Raw genomic sequence first — 25,393 nt, forward strand, 5'->3', positions numbered from 1 at the left:
TTGTGAAAACAATCCACGTTTACAGAAACAATTTAGTATGACAATTCCTTTTGCATTATCTGTACATATATTTTGTATGCTCTGTGCAGCACACTTATAACTTCGCAATTTCAGGTTTTAGTTTTATCTAGCATTTTAATACAGTACAAAGGAGAAATATAGAACAGTCACACTGTGGCATAGCTGCCCACCACCACTTGACAAACAATTCACTTGTTATGACTGTTACAGCTGAGTGGTCAGTGCCGCAGAATGCCATGCGAGGAGCCCGCGTTCGATTCCCAACCAGGTCGGAGATTTTCTCTGCTCAGGGGCTGTGTGGTGAGCTGTCTTCTTCATAATTTCATTCTCATGACATGCAAGTCAGCAAAGTGATGTCAACTAAAAAGACTTGCACCACACGACTGGTCTACCACACTCATTTCATTTCATACGAAGGCTGGAGACAAGCCCTGGGCATGACCTGTGTAACTGTAATTGATGAAAAACTTAATAATAAAGTCCTACTATTGTCTTTCCGATAGTGTATTTACTTTGTCAAAATGCATTCTGAAACACAGCTTCATCATCAAGGTTCCCTTCGGTTAAATGATAGACCTGTGCTTCAAAGTTTATACCAGCAAAGTCAACTGCACTTGAAAACAGTGTAGACTGACTTTGTTATTAAATTTTCCATTCAATTCAATGTCTCAGTTTTGCCAAGAATAGCCACTATGGTCAACCATAGAAACTGTAATTAAGATTCATAATCAGCAAGGTGACAGAATGTTACAAATTTTCAGTTGTAGGATGTTATAGAGCCTGCCTTTGAGCGAGTAATTGTTTTTGTCACACAACAAATGACAGGACTCGCACAATCAAGGAAGAATGTGCATGCTGGCTCATACATCTAAAGAGCTTTGGCTTTTGATACTGTGTCACTATAGTATTTCGCAGTGACAAGACATTACACTACTATGACTACTGCTGTCCTTTAAAGTAAGCTACGTCTCAATTTATCATAAATCTGCAGGAAAGACTACACTAGCATAAAAAAGCCAACACAACGAACTAGTATGGTCATTCATACACTTACAAGGGAAGCACTGACTACATTTACTTCTACATACTCCATAAACCACCATGTGGTGCATAGCAGATGATGATATGTACCATTACTGGTCATTTCCTTTACTGTTCCTCTCGCAAATACATCTTGGGAAAAATGACTGTACAAGCTTCTGTATGAGCCCTTGCATAAAATGGACGTTGGCAGCAGCAGTAGAATAGTTCTGCAGTCAGCCTCAAATGCCAACTCTCTAAATTTTCTCAATAAAGCTGACAATAAAACATCTTTTATCCGGAGGAGGAGGATGGAACTGCCAGCTTAAATTCTAAGTGAAACACTGATGTACAGAGAGGAAATGACTGTATTCATTTACAGCCAACATTATAACTTTGAAATTACAGTAAGATTCAAAGGAAGAATAAAACCTGCTATCAGTCATGCTGTAGTAAGTTTCACCTGACAACTGATGGGACAACAGACCAGCCAGGACCTCTTCAAAGGTACAATACCATCTCAGCAGTTGTCTCAATTTAAGAGAAACATGAGCAAACTAAGCAGGGTTAGCCCAATGGAGATCTGAATCCTGCTACTCCCAACTGAAAGATCAGGGTCTCAATCACCTTTTTCTGTCAGGGAAAGAGTAGAACCCTCCTGACACTTCAATTTTTAATCGTTTCTCAGTTTCTCACAGCACACAATGTTGGCAATATTCCTTGATAGTGTAAACCTATAACAGTGATTACCTTTAGGAGTTCAAAAGTTTACATACACCACCATTAGAAACTATCTATAAATATCTTTCAATAAAGTTCAGCCTCCATCTCTATGAGTTTAGCTGATATTTTCATTGCTCCCTGCAGCCCCTTATCTTCACTGCCCCACAAACTCAAAACTACAACTAGAAACCAAATTACCTTCTTTTGCAAGCCAAGCCAAAAACTCAGCTACCACAGCCAAGAGTACACCCATTTTGTAATTGCCATTTTCAGTAATAAAAATTGATCTTTGTAAATATTTTGGTCTTATTACCTTCCATTTTGTGTCTATGCAGTATCTATATAATATAAATAGTGAATGGATGCTTGTACACATGTAATATGAATACAATAGAAAATGCTTTCATGGAGGGATTGGAACTTACCTTTTTCTCAGAACTGTTGGTAAGTTGTGGGTGACTTAAATCATCCTCCCACTCATTTATTGTGTTTGCTAGAGCAGCTAATCTATTTAGTCTTGTTGTGCTCTTAACTGGCTTCATATCTTCCTCTTCTTCAGCAGTAAAAGTTTCTTCAGTTCTATGTATTGGTGACGAAATATTTGCCTCTTCCTCTACACGTTTTGGAGAAAATAACAGATAAACTAATTGAAAACTCTATGAAAACACAAATTCAAACAATGGAAAACCCAGGATGAAATAATGACAATATTTTGAAAAGGATAGATTGCTATTCACCATGCAGTGGAGTTGTTGAGACACAGACAGGGCCAAAAATAAGACTGCTAGCGCGCACACGCACACACACGCACGCACACGCACACACACGCACACACACACACACACACACACACACACACACACACACACACACACACAACCACTGTCTCTGCAGCTCTTCTTTACTAGCTCGCCAACTGCGAATGGTTTTTTCTGTTGGTGGAGGAAAAAAATGCCACTCAGCTGCTCTGTTTCCATGTTGTTCTGAATATGCTATTACTTTCAATTTATAGCCTGCACCATATGAATACCTTTTATTTTTTTCCATTATGAAACTAGCTACTAACAAAAATATTGTACTGTTATCAATAACACGAATCACTTTCAATTCAAGTTCACTGGCACCTTAGGCTGCAATGACGTAGCGCATCATAGGCTAGACAGTGCTCTGAGTTTGTGATGGTGGGTGGGGAGAGAAACAGTGTTAGCAAGCTTGTGAATCCCCACAGAAACTCATGTTCACTGCATCAGTGCACTGCTGACGCCAGTTGAATCCAATGTTGCCAGATAGAGAGAGGTTACCTGCAGTATCGAATATATGGCCATTTTTAAGACTTGGCGGGAATTTTAAATTAAACACTGGACATTTTTATATTAATTTCAAGTATAAGGTGCACCTGAACTTTGGAGGCAATTTTTCAAAGAACAATGTGCGCCTTCTAGTCCATAAAACACGGTAGGCGATTGCCAACCAGTTGGGTTCTAACCTCAAGTGTCTGCCAATTCATGTTTATTTTCTTCAGCTTATTTGCATGCTATTCCACGAGTTAAGCAACCCTGTGACCATCTGTGTTGCCTTTGAATGTATACATTCAGTACCTGTTGTTATTCCTATTTGGTACAGGTTACACACTCTAGCATTATTCTAGGATGGGTCCCATGAGAGTATTGTAAGCAGTGTCCTCAGCAGATAGACTGCAAATGAACTGCAGTCTGCCATCTGCTCCTCCTATGACTGATTCTACGTGATCACTACATTTCATATCCCCCATAAACTGTAACACCAATGTATTTGTGTGTGTTGATTGATTCCAATATTGCAGTTCTAGTATAGTAGCTTTCTGCATTTTGTGAAGGACACAGTTTTGCATTCTTGTACCTTTAAAGCATGTTTCCAACTTTACACCAATTTGAAATCCTATCAAGATCTCACTGGATATTTGTGAAGCTTTTTTCAGATAGTACTTCATTATGAACAGCTACATAAGTAGTGAAGTCCGGGATCATCATTAATATTTCTGTCACGTCATTAATGTACAGCACACTTACTTACCTGGGGGCATGCCTGAAGTTACATCTGTTGATGAACCTTCATCCAAGATAAGCATGCTGCACTCTCCCTATCAAGAAATCATGAATCCACTCTCAAATTTTGGTTGCTACCGCAAGTGATCAAATTTTTGTCAATAAATATGTGTGTGTGCTAAGCACTTTTCTCAAGTAAAAAAAAAATACAGCATCTACCCAATCAAGCTCCGTTCCACTCTTTGATTATCCTCCCTAAATAAAGAACGTTAAGCCCTACCATACTCACATAGAGGAATCAAGGTGGGGGTGGAGGTAGGTAGGTAGGTAGGTAGGTAGGGAGCAGGTTCATTGAGAAATTTTGATTTTTAATGTATTTGGACTAATCATATTTACATATGGTTTTATCGACATATTTTGCTATCTGCCCAAGAATGTTTGCACTATTTATTGTAAACGGTCATCGTAATTTCTTTGATAGATTAGATGACACTCATCATAAATAGTTTTTTGTCAAAAGCTGCAGGAAGTCACTGAGCTTGTGCTGTTCTGTGTAAGCCCCACATTCCTTATTACCATGCCCCTGCTCATAGTTGCTTTGAATTCATGATTAATGTAGTTGACAAAGTCCTCTTTCCAACAGATTCATCTGGATAATTTCTTGGGTAATTAAATAGTCTTAACTGTGTTTCTCTTGTACATACTGAAAAACCTGCTGTTACAAATCATACTTCCCTAATTTGGTCTCGTGAAAAATTGGCATTTAGAACTGGCTATCTATAATTTGGCCAGAATGGCCAGAGATAGCGGTCATGTGTATAAGGTGTGCTTTATTGTGTGTGTGTGTGTGTGTGTGTGTGTGTGTGTGTGTGTGTGTGTGTGTGTTCTTTTCTGAAGAAGGCTTCAGTCAAAAGCTTATATGTATTAATGTAGGAGTCTTGCTGTTGTGCCTGCCTGCAACTCAATGTTTCTTGTTTATGGTGAGTAGCAATCTATCCTTTTCATAATATTGCCGTTACCAACAATTTAGCATTTGTATGACGCCACCTTTGAACATTTGCTTCACTAACATCAAATTTCCTTGCTGCTGTACAGTTGTCTGTATCCTCTGCACTATTTATAGCCATTAACTTAAAATAAGTGTTGTATTTTCCACGTGAATCAACTGTGAATTGCGAACTCTCATATCCACATTTCTCAATGGTGACTGTTGTGATTTACATCAATTATCAATCGCTACAATTTAATGTTCTTACTGCACTAAGAACTGAATAACAACACATATTACTCCTTAACACTGAGTTGACACAAGCTGGTCCACTTCATGCTAACAGTGCGTTTCCATCATTTGTTGTCACCCTTGAGACTCAAAAGAGCCGTCAAGCAGTATCTGCTTTACTATTGTCACCAAACTGTGTTGCATTTATTATGGCACATTTGTAATTTAAACATATTTACGATAAAATTAATTTTTGTCATTCAGAAATATAAACTATTGCTGAATATATGCCCAGTTGTAAAGTCAGTTCGGTTCCAGAACATTTACATTCATTCATGCAACTTACAGTTTAAATGTAGTAGATGTTCATAAAGTACGCGAGATGCATTCACATGGTCGGCAGCACAATGAAATTTGCTGCGCTTGCCACTACCCTCCCAACATTTGGCCCTGCTAGTGCCACTGAATCCCCAGTCTTCTGAAATAGTTCTGAAATAGTTTGACCTCAACTACCAAAGCTTTATCTGTGACTGCAAAACAACCCCTATATTAAGCTCCTGTAGAATGTAAAAATGTGAACTCAGCAATCAAAGCTCCATCTCTAAATGTGAAACAACACTGTATTTTTCAAATGACAAAATAGTTTCTCCAAAAAGTAGTCACAGGTTCTTGAATTAGAGCCTCTCCATTGCAACTCCATACTAAACCCCCTAAACAAAGCATAAAGCATCAAACAATACAGAATAACGGAACTGTACAAACCAAGCGGCGGAAGGTGAAAAAAAACACACACACACACACACACACACACACACACACACACACACACACACACACACACACAACTTTTACAAGCTTTCGGAGCCAGTAGTTCCTCCTCCTGCCAGAGGAGGAGAGGAAGAGGGGTGAAGGAAAAGGACTGGAGAGATTTAGGGAAAGGGGTACACTTCAGAAAAGTCGTTCAGAACCCCAGAGCAGTGGAGACTTACCAGATGGGATGAGAAGAAAAGACATTGTCAATAAATAATTATTTTTGTTGTGGAATAATGTAATTGTATAGATAAAAACATCTACTCACCATGCAGCGGCACGAGAACACACACATAAAAGAACGTTATACTTAAGCAAGCTTTTGAAGCCAGTAGCTCCTCTTTCCAGCAGAAGGGTTGAAGGGAAAGGGAGAAGGGTAAAGGAAAAGGACTAGAGGTTTAGGAAATGGGGCAAATTTCAGAAAAGCCACCCAGAACCACAAGTCAGGAGCGCCTCACCAGACAGGATGAGAAGGAAAAACTAGTTCTTCCTCCTCATCCTGTCCGGTAAGTCTCCCCTGACCTGCGATTCAGGGTGACTTTTCTGAAATCCACCCCTTTTCCTAAATCTCTACAGTTCTTTTCCTTCATCCCTCTTCCTTCCCCTTCAACCCTTCTGCGAGAAGGAGGAGCCACTGACTCCAAAAGCTTGCACAAGTATAACCACCTTTTATGTGTGTGTTCTCCTGCTACCACTTGGCGAGTATGTTTTTTTATCTATCCAACTACATTATATCAATATAATGGAAGGAAACATTCCACGTGGGAAAAATTATATATAAAAACAAAGATGAGGTGACTTACCGAACAAAAGCGCTGGCAGGTCGATAGACACACAAACAAACACAAACATACACACAAAATTCAAGCTTTCGCAACAAACTGTTGCCTCATCAGGAAAGAGGGAAGGAGAGGGGAAGACGAAAGGAAGTGGGTTTTAAAGGAGAGGGTAAGGAGTCATTCCAATCCCGGGAGCGGAAAGACTTACCTTAGGGGGAAAAAAGGACAGGTATACACTCGCACACACGCACATATCCATCCACACATACAGACACAAGCAGAGATATTTAAAGACAAAGAGTTTGGGCAGAGATGTCAGTCGAGGCAGAAGTGTAGAGGCAAAGAAGTTGTTGAAAGACAGGTGAGGTATGAGTGGCGGCAACTTGAAATTAGCGGAGATTGAGGCCTGGCGGATGACGAGAAGAGAGGATATACTGAAGGGCAAGTTCCCATCTCCGGAGTTCGGATAGGTTGGTGTTGGTGGGAAGTATCCAGATAACCCGGACGGTGTAACACTGTGCCAAGATGTGCTGGCCGTGCACCAAGGCATGTTTAGCCACAGGGTGATCCTCATTACCAACAAACACTGTCTGCCTGTGTCCATTCATGCGAATGGACAGTTTGTTGCTGGTCATTCCCACATAGAATGCGTCACAGTGTAGGCAGGTCAGTTGGTAAATCACGTGGGTGCTTTCACACGTGGCTCTGCCTTTGATCGTGTACACCTTCCGGGTTACAGGACTGGAGTAGGTGGTGGTGGGAGGGTGCATGGGACAGGTTTTGCATCGGGGGCGGTTACAAGGATAGGAGCCAGAGGGTAGGAAAGGTGGTTTGGGGATTTCATAGGGATGAACTAACAGGTTACGAAGGTTAGGTGGACGGCGGAAAGACACTCTTGGCGGAGTGGGGAGGATTTCATGAAGGATGGATCTCATTTCAGGGCAGGATTTGAGGAAGTCGTATCCCTGCTGGAGAGCCACATTCAGAGTCTGGTCCAGTCCCGGAAAGTATCCTGTCACAAGTGGGGCACTTTTGTGGTTCTTCTGTGGGGGATTCTGGGTTTGAGGGGACGAGGAAGTGGCTCTGGTTATTTGCTTCTGTACCAGGTCGGGAGGGTAGTTGCGGGATGAGAAAGCTGTTTTCAGGTTGTTGGTATAATGATTCAGGGATTCCATGCAGTCTCCCATCCTTCATCAAGGACACCAACCACTTCCTTGAACGCCTGGAATCCTTACCCAATCTGTTACCCCCGGAAACCATCCTTGTAACCATTGATGCCACGTCCTTATACACAAATATTCCGCACGTCCAGGGCCTCGCTGCGATGGAGAATTTCCTTTCACGCCGATCACCTGCCACCCTACCTAAAACCTCTTTCCTCATCACCTTAGCCAGCTTCATCCTGACCCACAACTTCTTCACTTTTGAAGGCCAGACATACCAACAATTAAAGGGAACAGCCATGGGTACCAGGATAGCCCCCTCGTACGCCAACCTATTCATGGGTCGCTTAGAGGAAGCCTTCTTGGTTACCCAAGTCTGCCAACCCAAAGTTTGGTACAGATTTATTGATGACATCTTCATGATCTGGACTCACAGTGAAGAAGAACTCCAGAATTTCCTCTCCAACCTCAACTCCTTTGGTTCCATCAGTTTCACCTGGTCCTACTCCAAATCCCATGCCACTTTCCTTGACGTTGACCTCCACCTGTCCAATGGCCAACTTCACACGTCCGTCCACATCAAACCCACCAACAAGCAACAGTACCTCCATTATGACAGCTGCCACCCATTCCACATCAAACGGTCCCTTCCCTACAGCCTAGGTCTTCGTGGCAAACGAATCTGCTCCAGTCCGGAATCCCTGAATCATTATACCAACAACCTGAAAACAGCTTTCTCATCCCGCAACTACCCTCCCGACCTGGTACAGAAGCAAATAACCAGAGCCACTTCCTCGTCCCCTCAAACCCAGAATCCCCCACAGAAGAACCACAAAAGTGCCCCACTTGTGACAGGATACTTTCCGGGACTGGACCAGACTCTGAATGTGGCTCTCCAGCAGGGATACGACTTCCTCAAATCCTGCCCTGAAATGAGATCCATCCTTCATGAAATCCTCCCCACTCCGCCAAGAGTGTCTTTCCGCCGTCCACCTAACCTTCGTAACCTGTTAGTTCATCCCTATGAAATCCCCAAACCACCTTTCCTACCCTCTGGCTCCTATCCTTGTAACCGCCCCCGATGCAAAACCTGTCCCATGCACCCTCCCACCACCACCTACTCCAGTCCTGTAACCCGGAAGGTGTACACGATCAAAGGCAGAGCCACGTGTGAAAGCACCCACGTGATTTACCAACTGACCTGCCTACACTGTGACGCATTCTATGTGGGAATGACCAGCAACAAACTGTCCATTCGCATGAATGGACACAGGCAGACAGTGTTTGTTGGTAATGAGGATCACCCTGTGGCTAAACATGCCTTGGTGCACGGCCAGCACATCTTGGCACAGTGTTACACCGTCCGGGTTATCTGGATACTTCCCACCAACACCAACCTATCCGAACTCCGGAGATGGGAACTTGCCCTTCAGTATATCCTCTCTTCTCGTCATCCGCCAGGCCTCAATCTCCGCTAATTTCAAGTTGCCGCCACTCATACCTCACCTGTCTTTCAACAACTTCTTTGCCTCTACACTTCTGCCTCGACTGACATCTCTGCCCAAACTCTTTGTCTTTAAATATCTCTGCTTGTGTCTGTATGTGTGGATGGATATGTGCGTGTGTGCGAGTGTATACCTGTCCTTTTTTCCCCCTAAGGTAAGTCTTTCCGCTCCCGGGATTGGAATGACTCCTTACCCTCTCCTTTAAAACCCACTTCCTTTCGTCTTCCCCTCTCCTTCCCTCTTTCCTGATGAGGCAACAGTTTGTTGCGAAAGCTTGAATTTTGTGTGTATGTTTGTGTTTGTTTGTGTGTCTATCGACCTGCCAGCACTTTTGTTCGGTAAGTCACCTCATCTTTGTTTTTATATACAACTACATTATATTGTCAAAAACTGATTATTTTCATTGTTAAATAATGTGGAGCAGCATTCAAGAGATTCACATGAAGAATGAAGATTAAGGATTAGCATCCCTTTGATAATGAAAACATTGGAGGCAAGAGCACAGTCTTGGTCAAGGATGGAGGAAGGAAACTGGCTGTTGCCTCTCTCTCTCTCTCTCTCTCTCTCTCTCTATCTTTTTTTTTTTTAAAAAAAAAGAACTTCAATAACTGCCTTAAGTGTGTATGAAACACCAATGAAAACCTATATGTGGGAGGGCCAAAACGGAAATAGAGCCCACTGCAATATCTCACTCCGAAGTCTGCACAAGTTGGAAACAGTTCCATGTTTGTAGTTCCCCCAAATGCAGGAAATTCAAGACAAGGCATCTAAGAGGTAGCGAAAAACTATGTATAGTACATATTTATACTACATATTTTACCTTTTCAGAGTGTTCATAGTGAAGTACAATAAGTCAGAGTAAGAACATATGTTCCAGAGCTCAGAAACACACTACATATATTCATTGCCTGAGTTTGATAAATATTGACTGTCAGTGATCTAAAATGTGTCAGTGCAATATAAAGGAGCAAATACAAAAACCTTGCAGTTGACATGACTGCCAAGAACACATACTGAATGAATTTGACGTCATAGACCACTGCCCATCCAGAGCAAGGTGCACGTCAACAAAAACCACCAAATTGTTAATGTACAAGGCAAGGAGCACAAGTTCAGAATGGGGAAGGAAATAGATCATGCTCTTTTCAAAGGATCCAAATAAGAGAATATGCTTTAAGCAATTTAGAGAAACTATGGAAAACCTAAATCTGGACATCCAGTTAGTGATCTGAGCCACCGCCCACCCAAATACAGGTCCAGCCTCTTAACTGTGTGCCACCTCCTTCAACAGTTATGGTGATTCCCAGACACAGTATCGGAAATAAGTTAGCAGTTGTCTGTCACCATAATAAGCCATTCCTACCAACATGTTGCGTCACAGGAACAGACACTAATAATTATTGTACGATCCTACATTTTTAAAATGTTTTTCTCAGAGCTCAAAAACAATCTTGAAAATTCTTCATGTATGTGGCCATATTATCCATAGTTGCTTTACAATTCTTGGGGTATTTTTGTTCTGTCATTACTACCGCAAGAAATGCTCACTTTTCTCACCAGATGTGTTTCGCTTTATTGAACTAAAGCAGATCAATGATGATGATTTACTTCAATAAAGTAAAGCATGTCTCGTGAGAAAAACCTGCATTTTCTTGTGGTTGTACTGACAGAATAAAACTACCCCAGGAATCTTGAAAATATTTGAAAAAGAGAGAAAGGAATAATTTATCAGACTGAAAGATTTTTTAGAACCAAAATATGTGTACGATGACAGATGACTAACCACTCAACAGAAGAGGCACTGAGCTGTGGATAGAAAGACAGAAATTTTGAAAACTTACTACGTAGTTCTTCTAGGCACTACTATGAACAATGCCTGCCCTCTGTATTTACAGCATATTACTTGGATATCTCTCTCAGACAGTAACCAACTGCAAATATTTGTCTTTGGGTAAGAAACTTAAGAAGAAAATATTTGTCTTCATTTCAGTGCCAAAACTCATATTGAATAAGATAAGTTGATATTACGAAAAATAGAAGAATGATGATAATCTTGCACAATTTCATATTACAGGCATATGAAGGAAGCAACACTCTGCAGTGAAAATAATCTGTTTACTACCAAATACAAGCACAGACTGATGAAAAGAGCTTTTCACCCTCTGACAATAATTCTTCCTCACTAAATGGTAAAAAAAGGAAATTTTTTGGTAGTCTGGAGTATGTAATTTGTTTAAAATGGCATAGAGAAACCAACTTACAGAACAGCTTGCATGATCTTCTGTTGGGACTTTAGATCAACAATCCTTGTGACATTACAATTACTGTGCAATACATATAAATTGACCAAGGAGCGAGGGGTTTTAGTTGATGAGCAGTATATTTCCCACAAGTAGCAAAGTGATGGCCGAGCCAGGCAGATAGATGAGGACTGAGCTGATGGAGCAATCTGAGAAAGAACCTGAGAAGGTATACGGTCAGCCAGTTCATTGATGTTGCCTGGAATTTCTGATGGGGGTAAAACTAAGAAAACACATGGCCATGGACACTAACAGCTTAGTGAAGTTCGTGCTGTATTTGAGTCTATAATCTATATGTTGTAGTGTAACATGTTGTTGTTGTTATGGAACCACCTTTCACATCTTCCTATTAAACAGATGAAAAATGTTCATGGGGAAACATAATTTAGATAAGTATTATAGAAAGAACTTGTCACTGTGAACACGTTTGTTTGATATAAGTACAGATGTGAGGAGAGAAGTATGTACACAGAGCATCAACAGGTGCAACAGCAATTGAAAGTCGTGACCTGTGATTGAGGTGTCACTTATCATTTGGCATCATGGCTTGGTGGTGTTGTGGGCAGTACACAACAGTGGTTAGCGACACTGGCTACATCCCAATGATGTTCTGTAATCTGTCACTTACTTCTGTGGTAATGTTTTAGCACTTCTGTCATAAGCTTAGCTATGTAAAAACAGTCTAATACAGATCTATAAAGCCTACGTAATCATTTAATGAGAGAAGCAAAATACAGAAGAGTTTATTAAGAGTGGTTACACAATTTCGTGGCTAGCTGGCAAAGATGTGAGCTCCCTTAGAGCCCTCTGACTTCTGCAGATGGACAAGGTACAGGGTACAATGAGTGGCACTGCATAGCAGGCCCACAGCAGCAAGAAACTACAAGAAAGCGACCGTACAAAAATAATGCAGGTAAAAGTTAGTTATCATGACGAGTATCAGGATGACATCATTAATTTGTTGAATCAGTTACAACCCATAACCTGAGCCACCAACACTTCAATATTCACCAAAAGCACTAAAATTGCTTCCAAAAGAACTACAGAAAATTTTAAGAAAGAAATGCAATCACAATAAAAAGGCAATTCGTATAAAATTTTCACTTTGTTTATCATTTTTATCAAATAAGTTAGTTAACATTTCTATATGAATATGCCATCAGTGCACACAATACACCATCTGTTGACACATGAAATCTGATAGGAAATGAATACATTTGACATTTGGCTAAAATATACAACCTTTTTTTTTTAAAATAAAATTATGGTTACTATTATTGCATGCAAAAAAGTCCTCTATACCTACACGAAATGGTTAGCCTATGCATGAATAGTTAATAATATTGTTTTAATTGTCTGTGCTTCATTACACGAGGAAATTGCATATTAATATTTGCAGAAAGTGTTTTGAGCAACTTACTGCAGAATGTGGAACTGGTATAGGTAAAGAAAGGCCAACTGACTAGCAACTGATGTTCCAGTTTTACCAAATGTAGCATGTGATATTTTAAAATTAAAATAGTCTTGATGGCAGGAGAATATTTATTAAAAATGGAAACTGGTTTTGGTCAATAGTGATCATCCTCAGACCATACACACTATGATGGTAGGTGGTGGCAGTGAATGGAGCAGGTATTGTGGATGTACTAAAGTCAACTGCTGGACTTAAGAAGTTCAGTTTTCAAATGTTACAAATCAAAAATGTATATTGGTCTGAATATATGAGAACCGGTATAGAATTAGATTTTGAATTGTGGTCAGGCATATAGTAGCTCTTTTGACTAGATATGTTAGTCTCGTGACATAGCTGTGGAGGGAGTATGCAAAACGGGTATCGTGGTATTACAGTTACTATCTGTCAGATAAACTGACAACTTCTTGTGTAGCCTATGGGCCATGTGTGCGATAAAGTGTCAGTGTAGAATGCAGCTAGATGCTGCACTCAGTGCATCAGTTTACAGTTTCTGAATTAGCACAGACTTTTGAGACTGAATGTTGGGGTGCACTATTTAATGTAGGGAATTTGTTCAGGATTATGCATTGCAGCATTTTACGATTCCATGGGCACATGTTAAACGAGGCCTGTATACGCTCTGCATGCTCTGGACTCACTGCTATTTCAAAAAACGTGTTTGTTTCACTGAGTAAAAATTTTAGCCTCTGTATGGCCACCATTCTGTATAATATGTTGACTTTGAGAAAATAAAATTGAGACAATTTCAGAACCCGCGTCCGGAAACATTATTGTCCAAACAGACTGCTTCTACTACACCACTTTATTTATTGTTTACATTTGTTTTATGCAATATATTCATTAACAGTTAAATGGGCTGGGATTTATGATTTCAAAAAATTTCATTTGGGCACAATGGGGTACTGCAAAACTATCTCCTTAGACTATTATACAGCCATTTAATGAGTTTATTATTGTGCGTGTGGCTTCTGGTACTCGAGACAGCAACAAATCAGTTTCATTTAATGATGTAAGCTTTTGGCTAAAAGGCCCTGAGGCCTTCTTCTGAAGTAAACAAGACTCCACTCTCTCTCTCTCTCTCTCTCTCTCTCTCTCTCTCTCTCTCTCTGTGTGTGTGTGTGTGTGTGTGTGTGTGTGACAGCCTTCTTGCTTGCTGAAAGCTTACGTGTTTAGCAGTCTTTATGTTGTGCATGTCTGCCACTAAGCATCTCCACTATATGGTGAGTAGCAAACTGATAATACCATCATATTTAATCCTGGATTTTCCATGGTTAAATTTAATGAAGTATTGAACTTTACGGTTTTATTACCATAAATCCACTGTGGTACATTGCACTGGTTTCATCTCACGTGGGGTTAGAATGGTTGTAGCACATAAGTTTCACCCTCATGACGACAATCATCATTCATATACAGGTGAAACATAACTACTTAGACAACAAAATTTTGCATTCAACCACAGTTTGCACTTATTTGGACAACTTCAAATGATTCAAATGGCTCTGAACCCTATGGGACTTGACATCTGAGGTCATAAGTCCCCTAGAACTTAGAACTACTTAAACCTAACTAACCTAAGGACATCACACACATCCATGCCCAAGGCAGGATTCGAACCTGTGACCGTAGCAGTCGCGCGGTTCCGGACTGAAGCGACTAGAACTGCTCGGCCACCGTGGCCGGCTATTTGGACAACTGAGAAATAGAAACTAGAAATGATTAATGAAGTAATGAGTGTTGTTCTTTTTAATGTTTATATGCCAAATAGTTTCTTGCAGGATGTAGTACAAAAAGATCTAGTAGCAGAAGAATTCTCGAGTATTACTTGGTTTGTTTATCATTCCACTTTCTTCACAAGAAAGCCTCTGCTACGATGTAACATATGCCTTCTCATTGAAAAGAAGATGCCAACTGGTAATTAAATTAAGATTTAAAATATTAATTCTTACCTGAATACAATGCACCGAGTCGCCTTAACCGCATTTTAGCAGTGTCTCTGATGGCTACCACTGCATGGCCTTCGTTTTCTGGTGTTTTACAGTTTTCCTTGCCTTTACTTTCCACACTAACAATATGAGGCCTTGTTGGTGAAACACTGATACCCTTAATGTTTTCCACATTGCAGGGGCCATTTAACATAAATTCTACTGAAATGAAATAACTTAGTAATTCATCTCAAATGGGAATGTATTTCAAAATATATTAAGCACTCTCTAAAATTACATAGCAAAAACTAGAAAATTCCTGGTGTCCATTCTAATTTCCCTGTCACCTTCAGAACAACTGCCACTAGATTGCACTAAACAGTTCCTGAAATTTTCCAGCCGTTTGAAGCATGTGTTAGAAGACTGTCAGCTGTAGTATGTTTAACAGTTGTCACAGTTTCGCTCAGAATTATTCCGAAGTTAAAATGTTGTCAATCAATTAGAATTTTGTTTTACTAAAGTGACAAAAACTACAAGAGACAAGGTCAGGTGGAGTGACTAGGAGGGTGTGTTCATGGTCTTTGACAAGGTCACTGCAAGCAAAATCTGCACAAGCTCAAGACCCTACTGCAGTCATATCAGTTTCACTAATCGCATAAATCACTTTTGCAAATATTTTCAGAGCTTTGTATGAAGACAGTTAACCCTAATATGAAATATGAGGTGAGTATTAACACTGCTAATGGTTTAGAGTGACTATTTCAATTATTTTCATATGATGCAACAAAAGCATTTTATTCAGATTTCACCCAGTTTGGCACAGTATATTGAAAATGTAAGCCTTTAAAATATGACATAAGAAAAGAATATTATGCAGTTTTTTTGGTATGATACTATTATTTGTAAATCAATCTCTCTCTGTTACCAGTTCTCAGATAGTTAAAAAGACAGTTAAAATTGAGCAATACCTTCTGCTGTCACTTTTAATTTCTGTTCTGATAAATTGCTTGTCTCTTGCAGTGGGCTTCTTCTAGTACTCTCTTCATTAGATGAATGACCCATATTTCCTTTCCGTGCTCTTGCCCTCTCTAACATTCTCTGAAAATTGAAACAACATTTTAGAACAGAGATGTCACTGTATTAAATTAATAAAGATGACAAAATCAACTCATACCCTCCAAAGAATAAACAATCCGATTAGGCAACACACACATTACAAAATATAAAACAACTGTTAGTACCATGAAGCCATAATAATAAAGCCTAAGTTTACACCAGCCATGGCCAAATATCAGATGCCTATGATAAATGCTTTAATGACTGGGAATATGTGGCAGGAGGAACAGAAATATCAAAGGATAACCAAATAATGTGGAGAGAGTACCATATATATGAAGTCAAAATTTATTGCACTTCAAAATTTTCCACTAGGGTTCACTTTTCATCGAGTTACTCCTGAGTTATCCACAAAAATAAACACAGCCAGTTCTGAACAGGTACTTTTATGCTAATGTCACTAGAAAAGCCTTTAAATCTGCTGTGACATTGGAAGAGGATAGGAAGAGTTCCAAAGAATATCTCTCAGTGTCACTAGTGAAGTGGATGGAGGAGATTGGAAAGAGAAAATGGACTGTCTTGTTAAAATGACAAAAAGAGGTAGGTGTTAAAATAGTTCACTGTGAGAGCACACGGATTATAAAATTTGCATTATGCATGGCTGCTTCCAAAGTAGGCTAGAATCAAACTAGGCAGTGTCCTCAGATGCCAAAATGTATTTAGCACTGAATTTTTGGACCAAGATAAAGGAGATTACAAACATTTTCTTTCGACTGAAATATGTAATAACATAAATGTGAGGCAATTTACCACTGTTTTGCTGCTCTTCTTTTTATGGTTAAACACAGCAATTATAACCATGCAAACTGGATGAGACCACATCAAACTAACCAACCTCAGTTAAATTAGGTAATGTTTAGAGATAGCCTATTATCACTCGTACCTTAAACGAGAAATTCTCTTAACCTTTCAAGTGAATTGATTTGTTTCAGTATGTCCTGGTAATATTAAATTAATAATCATCGAAGCTGCTTTTGAAACTATATTAAATTAATAATCATCAAAGCTGCTTTTGAAAGTAACTGGCATCAGCTTCTGCTGTTGGTTCATGTTTGGTCTGTAAAGTGACGCAAATCAACTTTATGATTATACAAAATAGCTTACGAGAGGCCCAAGCCCCTATCCCTTATGATTCTGCTGAACATTACTCATTTGTGGTTAATATGAAACTAAGTCTTATGACTGGATCAAGTCACAGTGCGTCATTCTGTTGTATACTACAATGGTGATAATCCTAAACGCAATATGAATTATATCTCCATTTACAGCTGTTAGAATGTTTTCCAGTTAACAGTGACCTTGATAGCAAAGGAAAAATTGCCTAATATAAAGATGTTTTTTGATTCTTGTGGCAATGCTGCACAAATGAAAACCTCCTAGAACTTTAAGTATTTGTTAACTACATACGTCCTGTCAAATATTAAAAAATAAAATTAAATAAAATAAGGATTTGAAAGTTAAAAATTAAACAGAATTGATTGTTTCTACATCTGCATCTACATGGATACTCTGCAAATCACATTTAAGTGCCTGGCAGAGGGTTCATCGAACCACCTTCACAATTCTCTATTATTCCAATCTCGTATAGCGCGCGGAAAGAATGAACACCTGTACCTTTCCGTACGAGCTCTGATTTCCCTTATTTTATCGTGGTGATCATTCCGCCCTATGTAGGTCGGTGTCAACAAAATATTTTCGCATTCGGACAAGAAAGTTGGTGATTGGAGTTTAGTGAGAAGATTCTGTCGCAACGAAAAACACCTTTCTTTCAATGATTTCCAGCCCAAATCCTGTATCATTTCTGTGACATTCTCTCCCATATTTCGCGACAATACAAAACGTGCTGCCTTTCTTTGAACTATTTCGATGTATTCCGTCAGTCCTACCTGGTAAGGATCCCACACCGCACAGCAGTATTCTAAAAGAGGAAGGACAAGCGTAGTGTAAGCAGTCTCATTAGTAGGTCTGTTACATTTTCTAAGAGTCCTGCCAATAAAACGCAGCCTTTGGTCAGCCTTCCCCACAACATTTTCTATGTGTTCTTTCCAATTTAAGTTGTTCATAATTGTAATACCTAAGTATTTAATTGAATTTACGGCTTTCAGATTAGACTGATTTATTGTGTAACCGAAGTTTAACAAGTTCCTTTTAGTATTCATGTGGATGACTTCACACTTTTCGTTATTTAGGGGCAACTGCCACTTTTTGCACCATTTAGATATTTTTTCTGAATCATTTTGCAGTTTGTTTTGATCTTCTGATGACTTTATTAGTTGATAAATGACAGTGTCATCTGCAAACAACCGAAGACGGCTGCTCAGATTGTCTCCCAAATCATTCATATAGATAAGGAACAGCAAAGGGCCCATAACACTAGCTTGGAGAACACCTGAAATCACTTCTGTTTTACTCAATGACTTTCCGTCAATTACTACGAACTGTGACCCCTCTGACAGGAAATCGCAAAACCAGTCGCATAACTGAGACGATATTCCATAAGCATGCAATTTTACTATGAGCTGCTTGTGTGGTACAGTGTCAGAAGCCTTCCGGAAATCCAGGAATATGGAATCGATCTGAAATCCTTTGTCAATAGCACTCAGCACTTCATGTGAATAAAGAGCTAGTTGTGTTTCACAGGAACGATGTTTTCAAAACCCATGTTGACTGTGTGTCAATACACCGTTTTCTTCGAGGTAATTCATAATGTTTGAACACAATATATGTTCTAAAATCCTGCTGCATATCAACGTAAATGATATGGGCTTGTAATTTAGTGGATCACTCCTACTACCTTTCTTGAATATTGGTGTGACCTGTGCAACTTCCCAGTCTTTGGGTAGGGATCTTTCGTCGAGCGAATGGTTGTATATGATTGTTAAGTATGGAGCTAATGCATCAGCATACTCTGAAAGGAACCTAATTGATATACAGTCTGGACCAGAAGACTTGCTTTTATTAACTGATTTGAGTTGCTTCACTACTCCCAGGATATTTACTTCTATGTTACTCATGTTGGCAGCTGTTCTCGATTCAAATTCTGGAATATTTACTTCGTCTTCTTTTGTGAAGGCATTTCGGAAGGCTGTGTTCAGTAAATCTGCTTTGGCAGCACTGTCTTCGATTCTGCCCATACTAACTCACAAGAAGTATCTACTTCAATTTCGCGACAAGTTTCGATAGGGACTGATCCTACAGCACTGAACAGCTCTATGAACGTTGAACTCTATGTATACCTATAGATACTTACAACAGTTTTGATGTTATGCAAGAAGCCCATAGCTAATGCTTTCAATTTCATTAAGAAATTGTATGGTAACACACTTACCTGCCAACATCACACTTCCGAACACTATAGAACAACTCACACAATACTAAAACTGTGGCACATAAATCAAAATGCATAGTTTCATAGAACACATGTACAAGAATAAAACAGCACTAAATATGGCATTTTAACTTTGTAATTTAGTACCTTCCTAAAAATATTGTCAAAACACTGTGAATCCTGTTTCTCTTTGTAAAAGCACAGTAACAATTACAGTGGCAGCAAGAAATTAACACTTGGGATAAAAACAGCTTTTGCAAGGAAAAGAGAAGGCCTAATCAAGACTTAAAATGCTTAAGGCCTACAAGCAATATTTCAATTTTCCCTCTGCAATAAAAAAACAGCAAAACCAATGTAGCTACTATGTACAACAATACAAAATTTCAAAAACACAGCAAAGGCAGTGCATGGTATCATCAGGCAAGAAATAAACTCATTAAAGCAAATGATATACCATAGTTTAAATAGCTGTTCATAATAGATGTAAGATGGACAATTGTTTGATTTTTAGCTCGAAATCTTTGACCAATACATTCATCCTAAAACATAAAATAGAATACAGGAACAAAAACTGAACCATCACAAGCACACCTATTAAGACTTAAAGCAAGCATTCCATACTCCTCCAGCAGGTATCAGCTTTGCCAAATCAAGAGATGAAGATATCACGAAAATCGAAAAGCAGCAACTCTTCTAACTACGACCATATTCCAATCAAAGTACCAAAAATCTTGTGCTGACCTGGGTGAGCACCTCTTACACATGTTACCTCTGTGACCACTAAAGAACCTATATCTGATTGACAAAAGAAAATTCCTGGCTGTTGGCATTGATGTTGCCAGCTGTCAAGCATGAGGTGTGAAAGACTGCCATCAGTGCTACCTGAAAGCCACAGTCACCTACAAAAAGTGGCAACACTGAGGAACATAATCAAAATTGTGTTACACGACTGAACACGTAGTGCCCACACCATGCTCCCTTTAACAATCAGAGATCTTTGTTCATTAGGTGGACTGTACATGTATTTCCTGGAAAACTGAAGGATGCCATAATAATACACATTTATAACAGTGTAGATAAAAGTGAAAGACTCAACTCCCTCCTTCCCATGTTACAACTGAATACCAATCCATCTGCAGAGAATCTTCCAGCAGCTCAGTTTCACTCCTGAATAGAGAAAGCAACATACAATCCATCAACAGTTCTGAGTTGACTAAAAAATGATTACAATGTAAGATTTGCATTGATTTGTGTATGTCTGCTTTGGATTAACCAAAGCCTTCAGTGACAACTGACAACCAATGCACAATTAAAAGCAATTGTCACCATCAAGACTGTACTAATAGAAAGTATAGACAAAACCCAGCATGGACAATTGATGACTGAATGAGAACAGTATCAGCAAGTCATGTTTATTGCTGAGAATACTAATCTCTGTTTAAAAATAATTTGTAAAAAAAATGGGCATTGTAAACAGTGATAGACTCTCTCAAATACTTGACTTTGAAAAGTTGGCAAGTTTTCATTGTTACTGTTGGTAAATGTGAAATCAAGATTTTTAGACGTCATTTCCAACTTCTACTCCTCTTATCAGATGTTTCAGCCCTTCTGGAAGAGAAAGAATTGCACCTCATATTTACTTTTGTGGTAATGAGTACAAAGTGCTTTACCAAATGCCCACCTGTTTTCAATTATTTGTGTACGGGGGTGAGAGCCTAGATTTACATGCAGTTGCTTTGGTTGGAAAGTATTTTTTGTTGTTTTATTTATTTTTTATTGCTGTGTGTGTGTTTGTTTTTAAGTTCATAGTTTTTTGTATATTTAAATCGGTGATGATGTAAGTTTTCACGTATTTTGGGGTTTTTCTTCTTCCTGTTTGGCAAATGCACTGTACTGTGGTTGGTAAGTATTACAGATCTTACCATCATGGAATAGGTTACATTTTTTACATTACTTATGCAAATGAGTTTTGGTTTATTGTATTGTCAACATTATTTTAGATAGATAGGGTAAGTGAAGGTCTGGATAATGTATTTGATGATTTGATTATGTTAGTGTTTGGTGCAATGGGCCTAGGTATAGCTGGCAGATACATCATATGAAATTTGCGGTACCGGGTTTTAGAGTTGTGTGTGCGGGTCCCTTATATCAAGGGCTTTTTTTGAGCTATATACATCAACTGGAATTTATGATACCAACGGCTTCCATTTTTGCAATTTTTGGTTGTATTAACTTACATGGTGCAAATTTCATGTGCTTGATTTTTGGATTAATATTTGTTTTGAAATGGTGTCGTTACTTTTTGTCTTCCATTTAGTTGTCCCCGTCCAAAAGCCTCTACTTCCCACAGCTGTCCCATTAGTTTAATTTGATTGCTGGAGTTAAATATTTCGCATCCACCATCTTGAAGATGTCACAGATCAAAGAAGATGGGTGAAACTGCAAGTTCCAGTTTTCCTTATGAACATTAGGAATGTACATGATAAACATAAATGAACAGAAGCTTTGCAGCAAACCTAATGTGAAGCACGAATATGTTATTCATATTCATTCAACTGTTCCAAGTACTTACTGAAGCGAAGCATTAGTGGTTGATCTGCTGGAGGAATCATTCTGGCCCCTGCAAGGAGCACTTTAGGAAAACTAAGTCTAAATCAGGAGGGATAGATGGCAATAGAGCCCCAAAAATGAGTAAAATGGAAAGAGGTACGGACTAGGGAGGTAGAGGAAATGTACAGCACGACAGCGAAATTACTAAAACTCTGGTAAGGGTGACACTGCACTGAAGATTTCTTGGCACTACACAACAAAACAGACCCAGGTTTATGATTACTAATCACATATGTCCATATAATAGTTGTGTAGTCACAATACTAAATTTATACATAATCCCCACAACTCCGCATATTTCTTTTAATTAAGAGATAGTATTGGTGTGTTTCCATGTCAAGTGGTTTAAATATCCACACTCCACCATTTCAGATTTGGCTCAAGTACGGTGTGCACGTCTGCTAAACAATAAACGTGGTTTATCTACACACATACTCCGCAAGCCACTGTACAATGTGTGGCAGAAGGAATCCTGTTACAGTCTCAAATAGAATGAGGGAAAAATGACTGTCTATATGCCCCTGGAAGAACTTTTAATTTCTCGTATCTTAGCTCTGAAGTCCTTACACGAAATGTATGTTGGTGGTAGCAGAATCGTTCTGCAGTCAGCTTCAAATGCCAGTTCTCAACATTTTCTCATAGCATTCCTCAAAAACAATATTGTCTCCCCTCCAGGTATACCTATTAGAGTTCCTGAAGCATCTCTGTAACAGAGGCAGCCAGCCTTTGAAATGCCTTGATGTCTTCCTTTAAACCGACCTGGTATGGATCCCAACCATTTGAGCAGTATACAAACATGGGTCGCATTAGCATCGTTTATGCAGACCCATACTTTCACAAAATCCCCACAATAAATCAAAGTAAACGATCTGCCTTCCCTATCACAATCCTTACATGCTTGTTCCGTTTCATATCACTTTGCAATGTTATGCCCAAATATTAAATATGATTGCGTCAAGCAGGACACAACTAATGCTGTTGTTGCCGCTGCAATTTCTTCAGATGCTGGTGTGTTACTGCTTTCACCGACCATTTACCAAGTTCATCAATGAAACTGTCAAAGGCAACAGTTTTATTAATTAGTTTATTTTCCTAGCATGCCTCATACGTAATTTCTGCAGATTTATCTGCTACATTTTCCAGGCCACGTGTCTGTAAAGACAGTCTTCCCTTTCCTGAGCAGTCACCACATTCTTGAAACAAACAAGTCTCTCACTTTACGCCACAGACTACTAACGACTTGACATGCCCAACCAAGGTGTCATATGTAATGTGCGCCAATAAGTTCTTCAAAGTTACACACACAAAGAGACATTTTTAGGTGTGTGTGGAACAACCCACTTAGGTCGTAGCGCATAAAATTTAGATCTTCCAATATGTGAAGTTGTATGGTTGCTCTTATAAACTGCAAAAGTATCTTTAATACTGCGAGTCATGTACCTCTTCACTTTAACATCATTTTGACCTTCATCTATTACATTTATCGTGTCTTTTTTATTGGCACTCTGGTGACAACAGTCACTTTTATCTTCCAGATAAATGACTGCACTACTTGAACTTGAGTTGCTTCTACAGGATGACCATACTAGGGATCTGGTCTTCCAAAGACTTCTTTTACAGACCTCGCATTTCTTGATTTGTCTACCATGTACTTTGATACTGATGGAATGTGGTTCAAAATGGTTTTCTTTGAAAATGTCTCTGGAATAATAGTTAAAACTTGCACCTTTTCACTGTAGGATGCACAATATTCAACAGCTGAATTGATATTTGTGAAAAATTCCTGGCAAGTGGTGCAAGGGTGCTTTGGTTCATTTTCTTCTGAAGATGAAATTTCTACTTTGAAGAGTGTGGTCAGTTTTACTTTCTTGATGGACAGAGCTTATGACTCAACTTCACTGACCACAGTTTCTTAACAGAACTAACACCTACCTCTGCAGTTGACTGATTCAGGGTATTTAATTCTTCCTCCATTGATGCAAAATCTGCACCATGGGAGGCTTCACCTTGTTGAGATACTATATTTGTTGTTATTCTGTCAAAACATTTAGAACACAAAAAGTCGTCACTGGAAACATCTTCACTTTGAAACAGTCTTCAAATGGGGACATTTATTCCCAACCTAAACAAAGTCTGTTTTTTTGTTTGTCTTATATATCACTCTTTATGGATATGCAAATAGTCAGCACACTTCCCTCTCCTGTGGCCCCAGTCAGAAGACATTTCAAACAGCCATTTTCACAAAACACACTGCAACTGTGTCAACTGGCAAATTCCTCACAAAAACACAGAACTCACTGGATGGTCTCAGCTTTCTTAGAAGCCTCTTCATATTAGCACTGAACAACTACAATACAGAAATCTGCAATGAGCAACAGTGACAAAGAAAGTGACAAGAAACTACAACAAAGTGGGGTCTAGTGTAGCAGGGGATACAACCCGTCGGCTTTGGACAATGACGTCACAAGTCGCCAGATAGCAGTTTACCATTTTCGCTTTTGCTGTTATGTTTCAGTTTCGTTTTTTTTACTGATTGCTTAATAAAGTGGATCTGTTTATTCTATCTCGTGAGATTTTTTTTTTTTAAAAAGTCAAAAAACACTTATCAGCCACTGAAGGGAGCTACAACACTAAGAAGAATCGCTTCTCGATTGGCGACTTGTGACGTCAATGTTCAAAGCCGACGGGTTGTAACCCCTGCTGCACTAGTCCCACAAAGTGTAACAAAAATCTGCAACAAAGACAATAGAAATAAACATTGTAAGAAAGAAATTAGTAATAAACAACTTCAGTGAAGGCATACATTACCGTGGGGGTGGGGGGGGGGGGGGGGGAAGATTTTTTTTTGTAAAATAAAACCTGTCAAACTTAAAGGTGGAATAAAACCTGTCAAACTTAAAGGTGGAAGCTCTCCATTACAGAGAATATAGTACTACATGGTACCAATTAACAGAAAAAAATTAACATTTCTAGATTGGCATTTTTGGAAAAAAAACTGTAAATTATACAAAAATTCAAAAGGCGACAGTAAAAGAACTTTGACAAATATGTCCAAATGGAGGATACCATAATCATAAAGCAATTGCCTTTCAAAAAACTCTAACAAAATATCTAGAACTGTTACAGAGACACTGCATTTTAAAATTTTGGGAAAATTTGCATCTTCAAAATGGTGTTCACAGTGTCATCTTTGGAGGCCTGTATCTAGGGGCAGGAATTCTTTTGGAGAAAACAAAAATATATGTACTTCTTTCTTACTTCTGAATTTTAACATATGCTAAATTGAATAACATCCGAGACTATGAAGGTAACCCCCCTACCTGCAGTTATTCGGATTATGCCAATAATAATTTACAACATTCCTCTACATCACCAA

The 25,393-nt window shown here is 39.1% G+C and overlaps 1 protein-coding gene across 4 annotated transcripts in view; it reads right to left on the reverse strand.

The window, feature by feature from the left end:
- Nucleotides 1–25,393, reverse strand: part of LOC124619632 (anillin-like) — a 139,288-nt gene that overhangs the window by 110,227 nt on the left and 3,668 nt on the right. For 3 of the 4 annotated variants that reach the window (XM_047146144.1, XM_047146143.1, XM_047146141.1), the window contains exons 2-4: nucleotides 15,932–16,061; nucleotides 14,988–15,185; nucleotides 2,190–2,377 (exon numbers count right to left, since the gene is read on the reverse strand). In XM_047146144.1, the coding sequence (XP_047002100.1) occupies nucleotides 2,190–2,377; nucleotides 14,988–15,185; nucleotides 15,932–16,061 (516 nt within the window). The remainder of the gene's footprint in view (nucleotides 1–2,189; nucleotides 2,378–14,987; nucleotides 15,186–15,931; nucleotides 16,062–25,393) is intronic. The other variant, XM_047146142.1, reaches the window with a different exon arrangement.

Source organism: Schistocerca americana, chromosome 6, assembly GCF_021461395.2.
Source record: "Schistocerca americana isolate TAMUIC-IGC-003095 chromosome 6, iqSchAmer2.1, whole genome shotgun sequence".
NCBI lineage: Eukaryota > Metazoa > Arthropoda > Insecta > Orthoptera > Acrididae > Schistocerca > Schistocerca americana.